The sequence below is a fragment of the Puma concolor genome, chromosome F2 (genome assembly GCF_028749965.1).
Source record: "Puma concolor isolate L17-30 chromosome F2, mPumCon1.1.hap2, whole genome shotgun sequence".
Taxonomy (NCBI): Eukaryota; Metazoa; Chordata; class Mammalia; order Carnivora; family Felidae; genus Puma; species Puma concolor.
Genome location: NC_141684.1, coordinates 74238387 through 74255874, shown reverse-complemented (window position 1 = coordinate 74255874; position 17488 = coordinate 74238387). Strand labels below are relative to the sequence as shown.

General features: G+C 49.1%; 1 protein-coding gene across 8 annotated transcripts in view; it reads left to right on the top strand.

Annotated features, from left to right (window-relative positions):
- The window catches only part of FAM110B (family with sequence similarity 110 member B), a 147267-nt gene extending 143925 nt beyond the window's left edge, over nt 1-3342 (top strand). For all 8 annotated transcript variants that reach the window (XM_086695387.1, XM_086695391.1, XM_086695384.1 and 5 more), the window contains one exon: nt 429-3342. In XM_086695387.1, coding sequence (XP_086551513.1) covers nt 750-1862 — 1113 coding nt within the window. In that variant the 5' untranslated portion in view covers nt 429-749 and the 3' untranslated portion in view covers nt 1863-3342. The remainder of the gene's footprint in view (nt 1-428) is intronic.
- The last annotated feature ends 14146 nt before the right edge of the window (nt 3343-17488 follow it).

The following is a 17488-nucleotide window of genomic DNA, read 5'->3' as shown; positions in this document are numbered from 1 at the left end:
TCCCCGACTCCCCGACTCCCCGACGCGGTCGCCGGCGCGGATGCGGGAGCCTCGCAACGCCGCGGGGTTCAGGGCCCCGGGGACCCGGCCCTGGCCAAGCCCGCATTTCCACACCCACCCAGGATTTGCTGGGTTTGGTGCGAGGGACGCCCGCCGGGCGTGATCGGGGGGCGGATCGCGGCCACGGGGAGGCAGCCGCGAGAGCCCACACGCGTGGGAGAGCGCGGCCCCCGTGCGCGCGCGCCCCGAGCCCCCGCGTCCGACTGAGGGCGCCCGGGGCGCGCTTTCCGGGCCCCGGGGCCCCTCCGCCCAGGCGCGGCCGGCGGGGGTGGGGGGGGGGGGGCGGGGGCGCCGCGGGCTTTCTCTGTTGCTACAGCCGTGATGTCACTCGCCCGTCCTAACCCGCGGTTGGTTGTTGTGTGTTTCAGCTCTGCCTGCAGTCGAACACAAAGACCCGGAGGAGACTCCCACGTCGTTCGGGGAGAAGAAAGGAGGCGGCCGGGCGCATCAGAGGAACTCGTGGCTCGTGGCCTTCCGGAGAGGGGGGCGAGCGGATCGGAGGCGGGGGGGCGGTCGGCGAGCCGTGAGATGAGGCGCCGCCGCCGCTGCTGCTGCTGCTGCTGCTGACGACTCCCAGACCCCAGGCTCCGTGCGCCGCCCTGCGTGCTTCATGTACATGTGTCTGCCCCGCGCACCCGGAGGCGCCCAGACGAGAATCCAACACGGCTGCCGGGGAGAGGCCACCCACCATGCCCACGGAGACGCTCCAGACAGGTAGCATGGTGAAGCCGGTCAGCCCCGCGGGCACCTTCACCTCGGCAGTGCCCCTGCGCATCCTCAACAAAGGCCCCGACTACTTCCGCAGGCAGGCCGAGCCCAACCCCAAGAGACTCAGCGCCGTGGAGAGGCTGGAGGCCGACAAGGCCAAGTACGTCAAGAGCCAGGAGGTCATCAACGCCAAGCAGGAGCCCGTGAAGCCGGCCGTGCTGGCCAAGCCGCCCGTGTGCCCCGCCGCCAAGCGCGCCCTGGGCAGCCCGACGCTCCGCGTGTTCGGCGGCCACGCCAAGACCGAGAGCGGCGTGCAGAGGGAGACCCTGAAGCTCGAGATCCTGAAGAACATCATCAACAGCTCGGAGGGCTCCAGCTCGGGCTCGGGGCACAAGCACAGCGCCCGGAACTGGCCGCCCCACCGGCCGGACTCCGCCGACCTGCAGCGGCACTCGTTCGCCGAGTCCCTGAAGGTGTACCCCACGCAGGGCCGCGGCAGCCCGCAGGAGGGCGGCTCCCACGGGGGCCGGCGGCTGCTGGAGCCGGCGGCCGAGTCCTTCCTCCACGTCTCGCACAGCTCCTCGGACATCCGCAGGGTGACCAGCGCGAAGCCCTTGAAAGCGATCCCCTGCAGCAGCTCCGCGCCCCCCCTGCCTCCCAAGCCTAAGGTCGCGGCCGCGGCCACCGCGAAGTCCCCCGAGGCCGACGCGGTGGAACCGGCCTGCGGCGTCAGCCGGAGGCCCTCGCTCCAGCGGTCCAAGTCGGACTTGAGCGACCGGTATTTCCGGGTGGACGCGGACGTGGAGAGGTTCTTCAACTACTGCGGACTGGACCCCGAGGAGCTGGAGAACCTCGGCATGGAAAACTTTGCCCGGGCCAACTCCGACATCATATCCCTCAACTTCCGCAGCGCAAGCATGATCAGCTCAGACTGCGAACAGTCTCAGGACAGTAATAGTGACCTTAGGAATGACGACAGTGCCAATGACCGGGTGCCATACGGCATCTCTGCCATCGAAAGAAACGCGAGGATCATCAAGTGGTTGTATAGCATCAAACAAGCCAGAGAGTCACAGAAGGTCTCCCACGTGTGAGACAGAAAGGCCGTGCGAAGGAGGGAGGGGTGGGTCTCTGTCTGTGCATCCGCAGTCGTGAAGGGTGTGAGGTCTCCTTGAAGTGTTGTGAGCTTCTCCACTCTCTTTGTGTTGCTTGTTGTGCAATGTTTCCAAGTTGCATGCCTGTCAACATGGGGACCGACCCGGCTTCCACGTCCACCATCGCTGCAGAGCCCGGCTGAACGAACGCACGTCACCTGCCAAGAGTTTGCGGCCAGAATCCAGAATCCAACTAGGGCTTCGATCTTTTGAGCAAAACTGTTTACACGAAAAACGGTAGACAACTTCTTCGATATTTATGTGGTTCTTGTGTTTTTCTATCCCGCGCTATTGTGTCTTAATTAAAAATCTTATCCGCTGGCTTTTAAGTTGAGAGGAGAACCGTTTCGAAGTAAAAAGCCAATTTGCCTACACGCGAGACCCAAACAGTGGGGAAGGAAATGGGGTCTGCTACCAAACGGATAACAGTGACTGACCTGAGTGAGAGAACCAGGCTGGGTTTTCTGAGGAAGAGAAGCGGTGAGCCTGATGTTAAGCGTTCGCGTATTGGAATTCTGCTGCCACTCGTCAAAGTAATGGGGCAACCGTGCTACGTTCTGTGTCCGACTCCGTGTGTAAAATGTTGGTGCTTCTGTGTAATACTGACCCCGAGGAAAGACAATCAGATACAACGAGGGCGATTAAATCTAGGAGTCCGGGGGTTGGGGGTTTTGTTGATGTTCTGATTGGGGTTGATTCCAAAATGCCTACTATTAATCTTTTGACGGGAATGGCCATCCTAAAGCTGATACTAAATGTCTTAAAAAACAAAACAAAACAAAACGGTTTTTGATCAAGAACTGATTCTATGCTGATTCTCTTCCCTCTCTCCTCCCCTTCCTGCGTTGTTGATTTATTTGGGAGAGGGGGGTGGGGCTTGTGCAGGTTTGAGTTCTCTGAAGACATAAACACAAATGGAAATACCAGCCATATCAGTATAGAGCCTCCCATGCAGAAGTGAATACCTTCCGTAGCTGAACCATATCCGAGCAGTGCGATTGTGTTGTCTTGCCTATGTTATTCTCTCAGGCTGTGGACCTTTGTTACAGCTCTAGGAAACTGTAGAGACATGATGCCATGTAGCTTCCCGCCCCCCCCCCCCCCCCGCCTTTGGTCTCTAGTGCTGCCTATCAGCTTGTTCCCCGTTTTCCCCAGTAACCTGTCCCGCAGGTGGTTAGTTAGCTGTGGACCAGCTGATAGTCGCGGTGCGGTCGCAGAGAGGTAAACGTGTGGCAGTCTGCTTCATTGCTCTGTACTCATGCCCCGAAGTTCTCAGCAGCACTACCTTAGACTTCATCGGCTAATGGGAAACTTTTTATGGTGTAAATGCTGTAAGACTTTGTACATACTTCAGTTGTTATGAAATCTTTAAGAAACAAAAAAAAAAAAGTTACGCTAATAAATAGCTCTGGTGCAGGCACTAATGGTGGTGGTTTCTCTTTGTCCTTTTCTTTGCTCCCTCCTTCAACGTTTAACTTTGGACTGTGGGCCAGAAGCGGATTTTTGATCGTGTTGAAGACACATTGTTTCATTAAGTTATTTTCACCACATCACAGTTCTTCCGAATGATAGCGATAGCAATGTGCTTTTGTTAAAATAGCTTCATCCTGCTTCCTAAAATATGCTGCCTCTTCTTTACTTAGTTCACACGTTTGTTATTTTTACCTTTTCTTACACATCAGGATTTTTCACATCTTCTCCAAGACTCCAGTTGTAAATATTTATGAGTTCATACAGCGGAGACATCTCCTTGAATGGTCTTTATTTGTACAAGCCCGACATCATGAACATTACCTGTGTCCATACACCTGCCCACCCGTTCATTCGTTCCTCTTTCAACAGGTCATTGGACGAGCGGCTCCCTTTTCCAGGCCTCACGGTAGGCACATGACTTTCGTGGTCAACAACACAGTCTCTGCCTCAAGGAGCACAGGTTCTCACATTTACTTTCCGAGAAACATCACTCTTCTTAGTGGACCTACCTTATCTCCTCTTATGAGGACATTGAGTATTCAACTGTTTACTGAATCAAGTTATTTGAAGGCTAACACTTCTTCAAAAGTTCCACATGATAGGGGCGCCTGGGTGGCGCAGTCGGTTAAGCGTCCGACTTCAGCCAGGTCACGATCTCGCGGTCCGTGAGTTCGAGCCCCGCGTCGGGCTCTGGGCTGATGGCTCGGAGCCTGGAGCCTGTTTCCGATTCTGTGTCTCCCTCTCTCTCTGCCCCTCCCCCGTTCATGCTCTGTCTCTCTCTGTCCCAAAAATAAATAAACGTTGAAAAAAAAAATTAAAAAAAAAAAAAGTTCCACATGATATGTTAGTGTGAAAGAAAGCATCATTTGAAAACTTTTCAGAAACAGAAATGATAAGATTCCCAACGACTATTGTTTGTAACACTTTCCTTCTGGAGATCAAATTTGGTTCCTTGACTCTCTGCTGGGTTTGAATTCTTTCTGGTTCTCTGATTCGTTTTCAGTTCAACTAGACTTCTACTTCCCAGAAGAAACATTCTGAAATGCAGCTTGGCGTGGGTGATGACACAGCACATTCAGGATAATAGAATGAAAATCGGTTTCTTTCATTTAGTTCAAAATAAGTTATATATATATATATATATATATATATATATATATGACATTTATAGTTATATATCATATATAATATATATTATATATAAGTTTTATATAATATATATTATATATATATAATACACTCACACACACACACACACACACACACACATATATATATATATTCTTATATTCCCTAACCATTAGGGAAGAAATGTGGCCATTTGAAATATTCATGGCTTAGTATTTATATATCCATCTCTTTCTAGGGCTATTGAAATACCAAAAATTGTGTCATTTTTCTAAGGAAACCAGTTTTTTTTTTTGGAAGAAGAGCACTTCTTAGCTAATTTAACATCACTGCCCATGCTGTTTTAGTCATGGATCCTGTTGAATCTTCCAGCATTTGAAAACCACATGTAATCTGCATCCCACCATAATTCAGTCTAATCCTGTGTGGCCTCGTTAGAATAGTGAACAAATGTGAGCCTTTTGATTCCTTTCATAGAAGGTGGGGGCCCCTTATTTCCTTTTTGTTCTTGAAATTAGAGTTTCCATAAAGGACTGTTTCAGAGGCTTACTATTAAATCCTAAGCGTGAGAGTCTTCCTAAAAGGACTTCCCAAAAGTCCTTTCACAAAGTGCTGATTCTGTTAGAGCATGAAAAGTTATCTCGTGTGTGTGCACGCATGTGTGTGTGTGTGTGTGTGTGTCTGATGATAATGATAATGTTAGTAGGAATATAGTTCAGCATACTTTTCCCCACGCACAATGCAGGGTGAAGCATGATTTCACAAGATGGCCCCAAATACTGGTTGTTTCTGAGAACCACCAAATTTTAAGACAGTCCTCCCAGATTCCACCCCCTCTGCCATTGTCTTTGTACCTGAACTACTGTTCCTCTAACCTCCTAACTGGATATCCCTCTGCTGCCAGCCAATCTCCCTTCCCATCCCACTTCATGCCAAAGATACCATAATCAACTCTGATCATGTCTCTTCTCTATGTGAAAACATCCTCCAGGTTGAATGTATTGCTGATAGGATAAATCCTAACTTCTTCTAAGAGAATGTGGGGTGTTTACTTTTCAGACCCCCTTTTCTCTGTCTCCAGGCCCCCAGGCTCCAACAACTCAAGCCCCAGTCTCCAATCAGAGGAAGTTTCCATTGGGAGTTTTTGCCAGTGTGGTAGTGATCTGTTCTGCAAAATAAACTGTCCCAAAGCTGAGCAACTTATAACAACAAGTATTTACTATCTCACTCTCTGTGGGTCAGGAATCCTGGACCACTAAGCAAGCTTAGTCAGATGCTTCTGGCTCAGGGTATCTCATTAGGCTCCAGACAAAATGTCATTTGGGGCTGCATCAGCTGGAGGCTTGACTGGGGCTGGAGAATCCAAAAGTCCAAGATGAATCACGTGATGTTGCCAAGAGTCCTTACAACATGGCGTCTGGGCTCCTCTACAGGGAGTGACCGAACAGGGACAGCAAGGAGGAAGCCACGATACGTTTTATGATCCAATATCTGCTGATACCCAATATCTGAAGTCACACACACCTCCACCGTATTCAGTTGACTAAAAGCGTGTCACTAAATACAACCCACACTCCTAGAGAGGAGGATTAGTCCTCATCTTTTAAAGGAAGAAATATCATGGAATTTATACCCATCTTTTAAAGTCACTACTGCTGAGTTTCAGTAGTTTTTAATTCTGTGAGGAATGCCTTTCCCTTCCTCGTTGACTTCGCGGACTCCTGCTTTTTCGAGATTCAACACAACCATCAACCAGTGATATTTTTGAGTTTCGATGTTGCCTTCTCCCATTACATAGTAACTTTTTTGTCCTGCCCACTGACCCAGCCTTCGCCAGCCTAAATGGTGCCTTTGTGTAAATTGTTATAAGGTATACCTTCCTCAAAACATTTGATTTTCTGCCGGGCTAAAAAAAAAAAAAAAAAAAAAAAAAAAAAAAAAAAGACTGCCCTATTAATTCATAAATCTCCAAAGAGTATAATGTGAACTGTGATCCCAGAGTTGGCCAGGGCACAGCACAGCTGCCTAGAATATATAGTAGATGCTTCGTAAGTGTCGACTGGATTTTTTTTTTTAACCTATCACTGTTCTGTCCTGTGCTAGTTACTCCAAAAGTGTTCTCAGGTGAACCCAAGGTGGTCGTTATTGTTCCATTTTGCAGGTGAAGCACCTCAGTTCCATGGAGGTTAAGCCCCTTAACCGAGATCCCAGAGGAAGTAAGTGGCAGAAAGGGGCGTGAACTCAACACTGCAATTCCAGCTCAACACAGAAAAAGGCAGACTGAGTGTTGTACTTTAAAACCAAAGCGCTCTTAAATTCATCTTGATAATTTCATCTGCTGTCTGTATATACAAACATGTCTCAGACAGTCAGAATTTCTGCAGTTTTCACTCTTACCAAAACGGTAACCAATAAAATTTAGAAAAAGACTTCAGCCGTTGCATTATGAATAACAACACACAGCCTGCTAAGTTCAAAGAGACAACGCTGTTCAGAATGGCATTCTTTCAGTTCTGGGTGTGCTGTGTTTTGAAGGTACGTCCTGTCTTTTCTGACCAAGGACTTTCAGAAGGGATAAACAGAGATGAATGTCTGCCCGTAATTCAACAATCAGGGAACACATTTAGGCGATTTGGTGAATCAGCATGGTTCCCTTCTGCCGTCCTTGGGGAGGTACATGGAGTGTTCTGGCCAGAAGATGCGCTGGGGGAGGAATAAGAAGGTTAAGGATGCTCCAGAAAAACTGAAGAGATCCTTCACTCAGAAAGGATGATTAATCTCACCACAGTTTTGAAAATGTGACACCTGCTTTGTCCACTTAGCCCTGTAAGGTGACCGAGAGTTCTGTCGGCTTCTACACAGCTGTCCGAGAGTGACGCAATGAAAGACAGGCTCTGTGGTTGTGTGTCTGGCTCTGAACAAAGTCACCTGCATGGAGGGTTTCTCTCATATGTGTAGTTCACACTCTCTTGCTTTGGCAGAAACCCAGCAGAAGGAAAAGCCAAAGAGAGATGGGCCTCGGCAGCCTTGTGAGACCCCCTCCTCCGATAACTGAGACCCGTCTGCCTAAAACTTTACCTCCATTCCCTCACCTGCAAAACAGAAGGAAAGTCATCTGGCGCGGGTGTTCCCTTGGCCTCAGGGCTTCGTGGCAGCACCGAGAGCTGTTTTCAGAACATTAGAATGAAGTGCGGGGTTATGAAAATTCAGAGAAGGCTGGGTTCATGTTGTCATGGCAAGTGAGATGGCAGGCAAGGCCTGATGAGGCCAAATACTTCACTTACTGGCATTGTCTCACCAGCCTCTAGCGGGGGAAAGGAATGAAGCCTATAAAAAGATTCTTCTCTGAATGGAAGGAATCTCCAGAAACATGTCATGGTGTCAGAAGGTGACAGAACTGAACGTGGCCAAGTGCACACCAATGTACAAAGCCGTGATAATGATAATGACAGAGTCGTTCACTTTATTGGGCGCTTTATTCATTCCACATTCACGAGACAACCATTAGTATGCCTTTGATGCGATGCTCAGCCCTTTGTCACGTTCTCTCATTTCATTCTCACAAGAACGTTAGAAGTAAATTAGAATCTGCTTTGCCGATGAGAGATCTGAGGCTTGAGCAACTTCTCCAAGGCACCCATCCAGTCAGTGGGAAGAGTGAAATGCAAATCCACGTCCATAAAGCACTCAGTCCGTAATGAGTTATTAGTATCTAGCAGGGTGGGGAGCCACTTTTGCTCCTTTGCAGGAGGTAAACTGTGTTGCGGGACGTTCCCCAGAACTTTCAAACCCAATTACGTAGGCTGGCTTGTGATTCTTCCGTGCAGTGAGTGACTCCAGATTAGTTCTCGCTTTGGATCCCATCAGGCCTGAAGCTTCTTGGTTCTTCTGAGAGGGACGTCACTGATCAACTAGCCCTCTCTATCCTATTTTATAGAGGAGGAAACGGGTGCCGAGCAAGGAGGAAGCGGGACTCAGGCAGGGCTGCGGAGCAGGTGAACTGACCAGTAGAGCCAGAACAGGGAGAGGAGAGGTCCACCACCCTCACTAAGTACCTGGGCCAGGGAACGGGGGGCCACACCCCGCTAACAATTCCGTCACGTGACGTGGTCGCCATCTACTCTATCACTCCTTTGCAGGGCCCCTGGCCTCAAAAACTATTAGATATTTAAAGAAACTTTAATTAGATTTCCTATTAATGTGCATGACCTCTTTCTCAATTTAACCATAGCAGATATAAAATACTTAATAGAGATTAAGAAATTTCTCTCAGGAAGCTTCTAGCAATTTTGGAAAGACTTATCACTGTTTTCGTGTTATTTTGGTAACTCCGCCGTCCGTGGCTACCCAGTATTCCTCAGGAGCTTAGGGACCATTTTTACCGGCCTGATTCTCGGCATCCCGGATCCTCTGGGGCAGACCGCTGCCACCGGCGTGATTCTCGGCATCCCGGATCCTCTGGGGCATTTGCTTCTTCCTCCTTCCTGCTCACAAGAGGACTGCCTGTTCACCTCCCCTAGCATTAGTTGTGGCCAATGAACCATGAATGGAAGTGACTATGTTAGAGGAGGGAGGAGCTAGTCCCAGATTTTTCATCTTCTCTTTCCTCAAACATGGCAGCCAGCAAAGTGCCAGAAGGCGGAGTGGCCCTTAGATTCCCGAATGAGGACAATGTAGAACAGAGCCCTCCACCCCCAACACAGAGTGGATATACAAACCCCAGGGGATGAACTCTGCCCTTGTAAATGACCCCCATCTGGGGGATTATTTTGCCCTAAGCCACAGCCTGGCCCATCCAGACGGTTGCCTCAGTTGGAATGCAACCAATAAGACTTAAAAGATGGTCACATTATTCCAGCAAGAGGCAGGATCAAAGGGCCGGCTCCAACACTTTGTTTCTCAAAACGAGCCCCTGAAACATTGTATTTGAATCCCTTGAGGTTCTCAATACAAAGCAAATTCCTGAGTGCCACCCCAGACATCCTGAGTCAGAATCCCAAGGAGTGGGCCCAGGTATCTGCCTTTTTAACCTGTACCCTCCAAAAGTTACTAAATGGAAACCAGGGAGAATGCTATCATTGTCTGGTATTGGAAAATACTTTTGAGGGGCGCCTGGGTGGCTCAGTCGGTTAAGCGTCCGACTTCGGCTCAGGTCGTGATCTCACAGCTCGTGGGTTTGAGTCCCGCGCCAGGCTCTGTGCTGACGGCTCAGAGCCTGGAGCCTGCTTCGGATTCTGTGTCTCCCTCTCTCTCTGCCCCTCCCCCACTCATGCTCTGTCTCTGTCTCAAGAGTAAATAAACATTTAAGAAAGAAAGGAGATACTTTTGTTACATTTTGGAACCCTACTTCTGAGCAGTAGCCTCTGAACGCCTGCCCCACTCTGCTCCCCCCTCAATTCATTCCCGTTAAGCAACCAAAGGCAACCTTTGCAAAACCAACCGTGCGTAGTATCATTCCACTGCTCAAAACCATTCAGTGATTTCCCACCGATATTAATTTTGTACTGTGACAAAATTAAAAATGCTGCACCTCAGGCCGTGAGACCCTGTGGTGTCTCTCACAGGCTTGGCCCCCCAACACCGAGGCTCCCCATTCCCTCCGCTCTCACTCGTGTTTGTGAGCGCACCAGCTCCTCTCACCCCAACTCCCAGGGTCCAGGGTCGCTGCCTCCTTAACAGGCCATTGTCCTCTTGAAATTCCCTCCTCACGTGGCAGACCTGTCCTCGCAGGTTTCATTTCTGTTGCCATAAAGTTGATTCCTTGTGTTCATTAATCTCCGTCCCCTGCTAATTTCCTTCCTGGCATTTAGCGCAATCTGAAATCCTCTCATTCGGTAAGTTATGGTCGATCTTGGGTGTTCTTTCTCCCCCTTCACCCCGTTCAGCTCCAGGTACAGGAGTGCTGACTGTGGGGTATCCTCAGAATGAATGGAAGAATCCAGACCTAGCTCCTCACCTAATCCCACCTCATGGCTTCAGGGTCCCCTCATCAGCTTGTCCTTCTGCCCCTCCTTTCTCTGACAGTGACACTCTGTTAGAGTCCTGCTACAGATGAGAACTGGGGTTGGCATCTAAGAGTTTGTCACCCTAGGGGCTCCTGGGTGGCTTGGTCGGTTGAGTGTCCGACTTCGGCTCAGGTCATGACCTCACAGTCCGTGAGTTCGAGCCCCGCGTCGGGCTCTGTGCTGACAGCTCAGAGCCTGGAGCCTGTTTCAGATTCTGTGTCTCCCTCTCTCTGTGACCCTCCCCAGTTCATGCTCTGTCTCTCTCTGTCTCAAAAATAAATAAAAATGTTTAAAAAAAAAAATTAAACAAAAGAGTTTCTCGCCCTAGTATTTGTTTTTGGAAAATGAAAACACAAAAGCAAAAAAAAAAAAAAATTAAAAAAAAAAACCAGCACATTTAAGGTTGTAGGAGTCCACAAGAGGGACTTCCCTGCACAAAAGGATTTTATAAGCAAGAATTTCTCACTCATTCAAAAGAAGTGGAGGGGCGCCTAGGTGGCTCAGTGGATGAAGCATCTGACTTTGGCTCAGGTCTCGATCTCGCCATTTGTGAGTTCGAGCCCCACGCAGGCTCTGTGCTCACAGCTCAGAGTCTGGTTCAGATTCTATGTCTCCCTTTCTCTCTCTCTCTGCCCCTTCCCAGGTCTCTCTCTCCTTCTGTCTCTTTCTCTCTCCCTCTCTCTCTCTCAAAAATAAATAAACATTAAAAAAAAAAAAAGGGGGAATCAGGACGCCTGAATGGCCCAGTGGGTTGAGCCAACGGACTCTTGATTTCGGCTCAGGTCGTGATCTCAGGGTCATGGGTGAGATCGAGTCCGCTGGCCAGCTCCACAATGAGCATGGAGCCTGCTTAAAATTCTCTCTCTCTCCCTCTGCCCCTCTCTCCTGCTCACGCCTCCCCTCCTTCCCTCCCTCAGGAAATAAATAAATGAAAGCAAAAGTCTCCTATTCCCTCCAAACCGTAGCCCAAAGCAGCGGGGAGCTCTGCTTGGGATGGGCTGGGGATAGTGACCATCTAAGAATGCAGAATCTTTATCTTGACTTCCTTCCTCCATTTGTCTCAAAGGCCAAGGAGTAACACACCCCATTTCCTTACCTGAATACAAAAGCTTACCTTTTGAATGAAAATACATACTCAAGATAGCGCTCCTGGGTATACACCGTTGAAAGCCTCCCTGGCAGTCTGTGTCCACGGCAAAACTGGCTCAGAATCGCCTCCCATTTGAGCCTTTCAGTTTGTGCACGCTGACCTCTCAACCAGGGGCTCACCATCCTGTTCTCTGGGAAATTCTGCTCACTGGGGAATTAAAAAAAAAAAAAAAAAGGAAAAGGCCAACCATGCATGAATGCAATTTCTCTCTCAACTGGATGAAACTGTGGTGGCTGGTAATTGAGAACATACGGAAGATCGACTGGGAGAAGGGAAACCAGGAGGGAGGGCTCTCAGGGCTCTGCCTCCCAAGATGCCTGGGGTAGCCTGCTTTGCCTTTCTGAGTGTAGGTAAGTTTGGAAGCTTTCTAGGAGTTCTAGGCGTGCTTAATCTGTGCCTTTTTGTAAGAGACGGAGAACAGCAGCCAGGTGGGTGTCTTGTGTGCGCCCTGAGCTCTCGGCTGCCGAGCTCCAAACTCCAAATGTTTCCGGCAGGCACATCATTTCCCCCACGGGGTTCTCGACCATGTTAAGGACCGGAACGATGAGGCATTTTATTCTGGAAGGAAACGTGGTTGACACATTTATTCGGTAACCTCATGGGCATGTGGCTAGTTCACTAAAGGCTTTTCTTCTTTTCTCCCAGTGAACTGACAGGTGCACGTGGTCCGGGAACGTGGGGCGGATGTCTGCGGCGGCGAGAAAATCACTCCATTCGGTCTGAACAAAGGCTTGGTATGTTTTGTCCATGTTGTGGATTTCTCAGAGCAGCTCGGTGTGTGAGCCTGGGATTTAAAAACCACCCCCTTCCCTAAAGACTCCTTGCTCGGAGTTTATGGATTTTGTTTCCATCTGCTGAGAATTCTTTGGTGTAAGAAATCTGCGAGTTGAGATTTGGACAGCATTTCGGGTTCCCAAGGTTTGGTTTCCAGCCTTTAATTCACCACCTGATGCCTTTTAAATCCAGTTTAATGGCTGAAGTGGATTTTTGTGCTTTCTGCACTTAAAATGATTATGTGTTCATGTGCATGCACATGTCAGACTTCTTGAAGAATGTACTCCAGACAAATGTACTGGGGGTCACATTACACTACTGTTATTTTTTTTTTTTAACGTTTATTTATTATTGAGAGACAGAGAGACACAGAGCGTGAGCAGGGGAGGGGCAGAGAGAGGGGAAGACACAGAATCCAAGGCAGGCTCCAGGCTCTGAGCCATCAGCCCAGAGCCCGATGAGGGGCTCGAACTCAAGAACCGTGAGATCATGACCTGAGCCGAAGTCAGCCGCCCAACCAACTGAGCCACCCAGGCGCCCCACACTTCCGTTATTTTTTTTAGATTAAAATCCTGGCGATTTGGCAGAGGGGGTTCTTTGCAGGGGAATTTGATGTGACATGTAGCCCAGCAGATAGGAAGGCCGATTTCAAACTGAAAAGAAAATGTAAAGCATCTTCTCTAACATATACGTACTCTGAGCCCTCTTTGCCTGGTGATTGAACGTCCTGAATGCATTCAGGTTTGGGGGAAAAGAAAAGATTAGAGAACAAACATCTTGCCTAGTGAGAAGAGGGAGCCACAGCTAAGGTGGTAACACAGTTCCATTCCATTTTCCTCTGTTCTCACATGCGCCCGTGCGGAGGTAACCTCCCTGAAGACGGGGACCCTTGCCCCACTGCTGTGTCGCCAGTGCCTCCTTGACTGTTGTGCGCATATTGCGTGAAGGTGCTTCATGTTCACTGAATGAATACAAGGTAAGAAAAAAACCCAAGATCTCAGATTAGGAGTCCTAATCTCAGGGGAGAGACCAGAAAGGCTGAGCAGAGAGCTTTCCCTTCTGCCAGTGGCCGCCCTGTCCCAGGCGCCGCTCTGAGCCTGGGGACACCACGGTGAGCCCCGCAGGCAGAATGCGCCCCCTCTCAGGGCTCTGATCTCCTTGTGAGACAGACTAAATAGACAGATGTACAGACGCTGAGACAATCACACAAGCTTGGGACAAAGGAATACAACAGGGCCGCAGTGATAGGCAGTGGCCTTACTTGGGGTGTCATTTGAGGAAAAACTGAGGGAGGTGAGAGAGGGACCTCGGACATATCAGAGAAAAGCAATCCCGGCTACAGACACAGCAAATACACTGCGGGACCCACGGGGCTGAGGAGAAACAAAGGGGTTAGCTACTTAGTGGTGAGTCCCTAAGAAAGGAAGACGTTGTATCAGTCAGATGCCCTTGAGGGGACGCTGCGGGTTGGGACACGCCAGTAAACCTAAGCTTGTTCTCTGGAATCCCCGTGGGGACGCTTCCATCCTGAGAGACAGGTGTAGTGTAGACTATTGCACTGAGTCAGGAACCGCTTTGGGGGAGCTCGGTTCCCTGAAGATCACAGAAACCAGCTGACGGCCAGGTGGGTGCGTGGCCTCATGGCCCGCCCTTGTCACCAGCTGTGTCCCCAGTACCTCTGAACCCAGCCCACAACAGTCAGACGTCCAGGAAAGAGAAGAAGAGGGCTACGGTGACCCGTGGCGTCAGATGACAGAAGGCACACTGGGAAAAGTTTATGTTCTCCCGACACAGAGCGTTTGTTTGCATAGTCCTACTTTATTTTATTTTACATTTTATTTATTTTTGGTAGACAGAGACAGAGCACAAGTGGGGGAGGGGCAGAGAGAGAGGGAGACGCAGAATCCGAAGCAGGCTCCAGGCTCCGAGCTGTCAGCCCAGAGCCCGACATGGGGCTCAAACTCACCAACCGTGAGATCACGACCTGAGCTGAAGTCAGACACTCAACCGACTGCTTAGTCCTACTTTAATCACCACCAAGTGCCACTGTTCGCTAGTCTTACTTTTTTTAAAGCTTTATTTCTTTATTTTGAGAGAGACGGAGACAGTGCGAGTGGAGGAGGGGCAGAGGGAGACAGAGAGAGAGAGAGAGAGAGAGAGAGAGAGAGAGGGAGGGAGAATCCCAAGCAGGCTCCACCCTGTCAGCACAGAGCCCGATGCAGGGCTGGAGCCCACGAACCATGAGATCATAACCCGAGCCAAAGTTGGACACTTAACCCACTTGGGCCACCCAGGTGCCCCACGCTAGTCTTATTTTTATTTTGTTTAATTAAAATCATTTCTGTAACAGAAAAGTAAATAATACCAAGTAATACATGATTTCAAATAAACACCTTTTTTCATATCTTTATAATAAAGTAAAAGACGTGTATATAAATATATATATATACACATGTATAACTATATGGAAGTACATTATGTATACGTATATAACAGACATACATATACAATTATACATATATAATATACATACATATATACATACGTAAATAGACATACATATACTACAAATGTATAAATAAAAATATACATGCGCAAGTGTGTATATATATATATATGTATATATATATCATACCTACATAAGCTGGTCACACAACTTGAGCTCAGGCCTCATTTTCAGGACAAAGACCACGGAAACCAACAGCCCAGTGCAGACCAGCAAACCCTCGCAGGGTGGAGGCTCCCGGAGACAGAAAAATCAGTAGCCTAGACTGCAGCCAACCGGAGGCAGAAGCATTTCTGCGAACTGGAAACTTCCGTGTCCGTGCCCCAGCCAGTGGTGGCATCTCACACTCTCCCATCCCCAGAAAAGTGCCAGACCCCCCCCACTCCCCACTCCGCTTTGGTTTCTGAGGGCTCCGCTCTCCATACCTTCTCTTCCCGCTGTGAACCTTCAGCAGCTCACGCAAGCTTGCTCGGCCTCAGTTTCCTCATCTGCAAAACGGAGACACTGTTTGGTGCTTCTTCCTCCTCAGGAGGAAGGGGTCATCCTTTTGTGAGGGTTAAATCCGTGTACTCGGCACCCAGTGGGGCCTGGGGTCTCCCCTCCTCCTCCCCCCCTGTTCTCTTTCATTTCATGAATTTCTGAATGTATTGTCACCAAGAAGGGGGCCTGAACTTTAGAAAACAATTAGCCATGGGAAAACTTTCTTTCATCCATTTACGTAACAATTCCCACTGCGGACCAGCTTGTCCAGGGTTTTGTGGGACACAAAGGGGAATCCAACAGGTTAGGAGGGGAGAGGACACAACTCGTGGGGCGTCCTTACCCCATCCCCCCCCCCAATTTCTAACTCAAATCCTGTGAACCCCAAACCAAACTTCCCCCTTTCTAAGCCTTCCCGTCCCGTCGCACCACACAGCTGGTCTTCCCACCTCCCTCCCGCATGTGTGTGTGTGACAATTATTTATTGCAGAGAACGTTTGGCAATAAATCACACGTGGCCCTGTGGCACGTTCTCCCATTGTTGTTTTAATTGTCGTTTCAAAATGTTGTTTAAATCTCACGTCAGTCTATTTAACTTTTCCCACCGAGAAAGCGATGGAAAACCCACCCCTCTAAATGTTCACACTGCGGCTTCATCTGGGAAAACCCACTTTGCATACATGCGGCCCAGAATGAACTCTCACTTGACTTGACTTCGGAAGAGTTTCTGGGTTTCGTTTCTCTATAAAATTAACTGTAGTGCTAATAATCATTTTGATTCAAATGGGATGTAGAGACTGTAGATAGACGTGTGCCGTTAATTAAAACCCCAGGTAGACAGTCCCTGCTCTGAGCTGAACACTGCTATTCCTTTCATTGTGAACGCCTGAGGTCCAATATCCCTTAAACCAATTGGGTTTTTCACGGTGCTGCACTGTCACAGGAATAGGAACTTTGGTGAACCTGGCATGGGAGGGAGGGAAGCCAAGGAGAGGGAGAGAAGCTCTCCCTAAGTGCCGTGTCCCAGTGTGAACTTGACTGACTGAAATAAAGCTTTCTGTGGAACTTATTACTTATTATGGCTTTTCCATGGGCTAGAAACGCTGCACCTAGGAGGTAGGTAGTTGTGTCTACACGCGGTAAGTCAGGGTTTGGTTGTGCAGAATTGTATTATGGCACTGAACTTGAAATCGAAAGAGGCGGTCTGCTGGAAAACAGGCCGAGAATGGCGACCGAGTGAAAACGAGCATATTTTCAGAGCTTGTCTGAGCTGATTTAGAGGTACAGCTCCCACTGCCAGCCTGGAAAGGCCTAGAAGCTGCAAGACCGTCAAACGGGAGTAAATGATGTTCTAGATGCTACTGGAAAGTGACAACTTTGGAAGACTTAGAAGTGTTGAACTGAAAGGATTTTGTGTGAAAGCTTTCTACAGAGGTGTGTGTGTGTGTGTGTGTGCGTGTGTGTGTGTTCATACTTTTATTAAAGAAGTTGTCCTCTTTACTTTCGGGATTTGAATGTGAATAGAGGGCACAAGATTCTACAATATAGGTTTTGTTGGCTGAGCCTTTTTTTTTTAAGTTTATTTATTTTGAGAGAGAGACAGAGAGAGCAAGCGGGGGAGGGACAGAGGTGGGGGAGAGAGAATCCCAAGCAGGCCCTACACTATCAGCGTGAAGTCCCATGTGGGGCTCGAACTCACGAACCGTGAGATCACGGCGTGAGCCGAAACCGAGAGTCGGTCGCTTCACCAACTGAGCCACCCAGGCGTCCCTTGTTTGCCGATTCTTATTCTATCTGAGCCGGTATTTTAAGTGCACTGATCTCATTTCCACTCTGAGACCTTGCAGATAAAATGGATGTCCCTGCAGGTAACACACAAGGCAGGAATGCACACCACACGGTGGCTTGTGACACTGCGAACACACCCTCACTGGCACTGTTCCCTCCCTCCCAATCAGTCATAGACCAGCAAAAACAAGGAATCATCCTGTCTCTCCAACGAGCGCTCGGCGCTCAGCATAGCTCGTTAAAACTCCACCAGCACTGACCT